The sequence below is a fragment of the Ictalurus punctatus genome, chromosome 1, assembly GCF_001660625.3.
Source record: "Ictalurus punctatus breed USDA103 chromosome 1, Coco_2.0, whole genome shotgun sequence".
Classification (NCBI taxonomy): domain Eukaryota; kingdom Metazoa; phylum Chordata; class Actinopteri; order Siluriformes; family Ictaluridae; genus Ictalurus; species Ictalurus punctatus.
In genome coordinates this window covers 13,367,871-13,373,293 of record NC_030416.2, presented here as the reverse complement: position 1 = coordinate 13,373,293, position 5,423 = coordinate 13,367,871, and the positions used below count along the sequence as shown (strand labels likewise).

At 39.7% G+C, this 5,423-nt stretch overlaps 1 protein-coding gene across 2 annotated transcripts; it reads left to right on the top strand.

Moving 5' to 3' along the window:
- Positions 1–236: 236 nt before the first annotated feature.
- LOC108267194 (uncharacterized) lies at positions 237–5,280 on the top strand. Of its 2 annotated transcripts, none has more exons than XM_017471202.3 (11): positions 237–364; positions 607–708; positions 815–910; positions 988–1,049; positions 1,861–1,998; positions 2,144–2,285; positions 2,371–2,562; positions 3,267–3,359; positions 3,497–3,572; positions 4,543–4,678; positions 4,810–5,280. In XM_017471202.3, exons 1-11 carry the CDS (start codon positions 252–254, stop codon positions 5,034–5,036), a joined length of 1,377 nt encoding a protein of 458 aa, XP_017326691.1. In that variant the 5' UTR covers positions 237–251; the 3' UTR covers positions 5,037–5,280. The 2 variants fall into 2 exon arrangements, with proteins under 2 accessions (XP_017326691.1, XP_017326684.1); XM_017471195.3 differs by having other exon boundaries at positions 3,264–3,359.
- Positions 5,281–5,423: the final 143 nt, after the last annotated feature.

Below are 5,423 nucleotides of genomic sequence, written 5' to 3'. Positions count from 1 at the left end.
CGGCAGCTAGCTGGCTAACTGTCCTCAGAAACGAGTCGTCCCACGTATTTGGTAGACGCGTTTAGGGTCAAGATAGTTTTGAATTAATTGTAGGTGCAAGTTAATCCGACGGTGTCCATGAATAGAGCCGGGGTTTGCTTTTGGTGTACTTTCTTAGCACCATAGAGCGTGTCGTGAAAAGCAACCTCCTTTTCGCTTCATGGTCTAGTGAAGACGGCCAGGGCAAGCTCACACTATCCTGACTCGATACAATGCACCGGTTTCGACTCCTCCTCTTCAACTGCATTCAACCCGAAGACGACACTGATAAGCACACTTCAGTCGAGCTCCAGAAGACCGCTTATAACCGGTCAAAGCAGGCCAGGTAGATACGGCTATATAATCGGGTTCAAATCGTCGACTATTCGTGTGTTTGTTACTCGGAATTAAAAGAAGCTCGGTTAGCTCCGAGAGCTAATATCACGTTAGGGCAGTTGTAGGATTCTGTATGAGGATATCAGTTATGTAGCTGTTTTGTTGATTTGTTTGTTTATATTTAGAGTAACGAACTTGAAGTCATTGAATAGGCGTGTAATAACGCTATAAGATTTCCTGACGTCTTTTCAGAAGCATGTCTGCTGTAGTGCTGCAAGTTGGACAGTGTGGAAATCAGCTGGGCCTGGACTGGTGGAGGCTCATCACTAAAAAGTCAAATCAGCACAAGAAAAGGTAACTAACTTACTTTTAAAGCACACAGATATCATACACTGTTTTGTTTTTTTTTTCTTCTTAAATCATCTGTTTAAGACAATATCGTTTCTTTGTCCATTTGTAGATGTCCATTCAGCTCCAGAAATGGTGAACTAGCAGCAGTGTGTGTTGACACAGAGCCAAAAGTCCTCAGGAAAATCGGCGAGTTTGTCCAAAATAAGTAAGTCAAGATCGCACAGACGGAAAGATTTTCCTTTGTGTTATCAGTGAAATTTCAGTCTTTGTTCTGTCATCCAGGGAAATCCGTCCATCCAGTGTTATTGAGGGGAAAGGAGGACGTGGAGGAAATTGGGCGTACGGTCAGTCCAGAGTCGTGCTCAGTGCTAAATACTGAGGATACACTTTGTGTAGTTCATGGTACAAAATATTTAATATACAGGGTGTCCCAAAAGTCTCCATACATAGGGGAAATTAACACTTTCTAGCAAATTACCTTGCAAAAATGTCCAAAAAAAGTCTCCAAGAATGCCTTTGACAGAAGAAGAACGTATTGAAATCATTCTCACGGCTGGATCGGGAAGCTGTCGCAAGGTTGAGATGGACTTTAACAGGAAACACGGCAAGCACATCACACACACGACACTACTGCCAAACTTATTCACAAATTCAACAAGACCAACGAGAAATGGACATCCACGAACATCCAGCGACGAAGACAAAACCGACGTGGTGCTGGTAAACATTATAGCCTATGTATGGAGACTTTTGGGACACCCTGCATAGGCCTAAATTTTATTTAAATTTGACGTTTCTTAGAAATAATGCTTAGAGCTGTTAGAAAGTAATAAGATGCACAAATATTTAGAAAGGTAACATTAATTTTAAGTTACATTTTAAGTAAAAAAATTTTCATGTCCTAACAGTTTAATCATACAAAAACAACCTTTTAATTATTTATACCTGATAAAGCCATAAAAACGTACATCCATGTTTTTGAAGAACAATAAGCTGTTATAACAGTTGTATGAGATCAGTCACATACATGGCCATGGTAAAAAAAAGAGGCATTTGTATTTTTATGTCCGCATGGTGAATAATTTGTTGTGGTATTTGCGCTGTGTATCTGAAAAACAAAGTAACCGGAGCTGTTATTTTGAATCTATAAAACAGGTTACCATGGAGGTCGAGGTGACGGTGAGAATGGCTTACTCAAGCATACAATGGAGGCAGTGCGTCAAGAGGCGGAGAGACAAGATTACTATGGTGGAACTGTTCTCTTGCACAGTCTGAGTGGAGGCACAGGGTCTGGTGAGCAGTATGGCCCTGCAGTCAATGTTTAATTCCTTCAGCAAAAACAGTGAGCTCTCTCTTCAATGTTTATCCAACAGAGAAGACGAATGAAATCCATAGGTAGTAACTGTATATCTTTCTTTCCACTTTTATGGGTAAGCAGGTCTTGGTTCACGGCTATGTGAGGAAATTCGCGAGGAGTTTCCTGTGGGTCATATCCTGACTGTGTCCGTGGTCCCTCATCAAAGCGGAGAGAGCCCGCTCCAGCACTACAACACTTTACTGAGTCTAGCAGCACTACACAGGTTTCTCAAATGTTTATTTGATAGATCAGCTGTATATAAACTATATTCCACAGTTCTGTGTGACCGAGTTCTCCCTAATTCACAGGTCGGCCGATGGCATACTTCTGTTCCATAATGATCATGTAATAAGTCGCGCTGGATTTCAGCGGAAATCACATGCCGGGTTTGGAGCTATCTCCTGTGGCTTTCCACAAAGCAAACTCTTAGCAATGAATGCACACATAACTTCTTGTATGGCTGGACTCTTTCTGCCAGTGAAGACTCTTACTACACGCAGGTAAATGTGATTCTGTGCAAAATGTGGCTGTTGAGCATGACTTCAGAATCAAAATTGTTTTCATCTTACTTTATTAAATCTTATTTTATTTAGGCCAAAGTGTTGATGCATTAGTCCTTTTAATTCAGTTTGTTTTCTAATGTTGTTAGTACTATTAATACACCATATGACCAAAAATATGTGTACACCTGACGATCACACCCATATGTGGTTCTTCCCCAAACGGTTGAAACAAAGTTGGAAGCACACAATTGTATAGGATATCTCTGTATGCTGTAAAATTACAATTACCCTTCACTGGAACTAAGAGGCCAAAACATGTTCCAGCATGACAATGCCCTTGTGCACAAAGTAAGGTCCATGAAAACATTGGTTTGCCAAGTTTGGAGTTGGAAGACCTCTAGTGTCCTGTACAGAGCCCTGACCCCAACCCCATTGAACACTTTTGGGATGAACTGGAACCCAGGCCTCCTCGCCCGACATCAGTGCCTGACCTCATTAATGCTCTTATGGCTGAATGGGCAAATTCCCACAGCCACGCTCCAAAATCTAGTTGAAAGACTTCTCGGAAGAGTAGCGATTATAATAACAGCAAATGGAGACTAAATCTATGATGGGATGTTCAACAAGTACATATGGCTGTGATTGTCAGGTGTTCACAAACTTTTGGCCATATAATGTAATCATTGATTTCCATCAAGTAGCCAGAGTTTGGGAATAGAGCCATGGGAGCTGGTGAGGTCTGTATGCCCCATTCCTACAGCCAAACTACTCTACACCGCTCAGGCTTCTGCTCGGTAAGTTGAGTTCAGCTCAGTAGGCTGATTATGTTTTAATATCGTGAGATTTTTGAGAGTGTGTGTCTTTGGATGTTTGGATGCAAGTGTGTACAATGCTAATAACATTGCCAATAACTTCTTATGCTTCTCTCTAGTGAGATGTCACACTGGGACTCTTTAGCCAGTGAAACACTTCAGAATCTACCTCAGCTTTCACCTGATGGAAAACCTGTATCCTTCACTAGGCATTATGTAAATGGGGATAATTTGCATGTTTGGTGAAGTCACAGAGCTTAGATTCAAGCCTCATGCACTATTCCTAAAACAGGTATTCAAGGCCTTCAAGACAATCTGAGAGCATTTAAATATTATGCACAGACCATAAAAGAATTTGACAGTCCAAATACTTTTATGATTTGAATACGTTTATACGTTGAAAATGACGTTATTGCGTATATACAGTGACTTGCTGACTCAATGATTAATTTTTGCAAATGAATACAATAAAGCAAGGTTTGTAACATAAATGTGTTTTTAAAGGAATAGATAAGTTATATTCTTTTCATATTTTTCAAGCTGCAGGATGTAGATTTGGGAATTTTTCCTTCTCTGGTAGAAAATGCTACTTGCAGAAGAACCTTTATTTATTTATTTTCTTTTAAATGTGGGTTGTGCTGTGCTTTTATTTTATTGTGTGCATCAATAATTTAGATAGAATTCAAAGCTGTGTCCCAAACTGCCTAATGCCCTATAAAGAATATACCTAAATAGTAATAACACCATTGGTGTCGTGACATACTATTTAGTATGGTAGTATGCAGTTTGGGATGTGGCCAAAGTTTTCACAACTCAGAATTGCATTAGTGTTAGGAGAATAATAAAAATTTTATTGTCACGCATCAGGGCACAAGCTTGTTTTGTAGCTTTTGCCAGTTGGTTAGCTCTTACTGTGACTGCTTGATCCAGCAGCAGTGACTGGCATCAATATACTGTGGTGAAACTGTTAATTCTGCAAACTCATAAACAACACACATGCTAGAGAACAAAGTAGTCACCTAATTTAGCTTGCTAGCTGAAATTTAAGCCCTGGTAAGGGAATTCGAATGGAAGTTGAAATTCCTGTTCTTGACGGTGTAGGGTTACTGTTGAAATGAAAGCTTTTTATTTATGTGTGTTGGTTATTCCTTATCGCTGAGTGCAGTATTCAAGTCGTGCTGTGCTGGCTGTTGCACGTGGCAACCAGGACAACTCGTTTATCGTTTCAAATGTCCTGCAGAAGTTGCGACAAGCACATAGGTGTGTCCACTGGAATCCTTTTCCTGTTGACTACTGGACCGGTGAGCTACATTTTTCCACATCATTTGCTCAGTTTTGCTTGAAGGAGCCCTATTTCACTGAGTTTTTTTCAGTATATGAAAGGATACAGAGCCATACTCAACATGTGTAACTTCTTTTCCTTATTTTCCAGATCCCCTAAATGAAGCTAATGTCTCCTTGTCCGCTCGCATGCTCACTGTATGTTCCAACCACAGCAGTGTCACAAGGTTATTAGGCCATGTAGCTCAACGTGCCACAGAGATGTTAAGTGCACGAGCCTATCTACACTGGTACAAATGCTATGGAATAGAGATAGAAGAATTTCAGCAGGCATTAAATACGCTTTCTGGTGTCATTGAGGAGTATGTGTCTCAGTGATGCTTAGACCATTCACCGAATAATGAATCCATTAATGTGAAATGCATGGATGGTGTTTAATGTCTAGTTATGTACTTGGGTTTTATATTGTCTTTACCAGCAAGCATTTTTAAAGTTTAAGGGCTTAAAAAAATATTTCCAACTGCATTTGCTGGTGAAGGAAAAAAAATATATAAATTTTGATATACTGTTGAAACCATTCACAACACAATATTGAAACTGAATCAATAAAGAAATTATAAAGGAAAATACAGACCATCTTAGAATCAATGTTTCGTGTCTCAGTTCCTTTATATTGTCATCTATAATGCACATACTATATACATTCAGATCAGAAATACATTGTGGTATATTTTGTTCACTCAAGACATGATATCAAATTCGGAC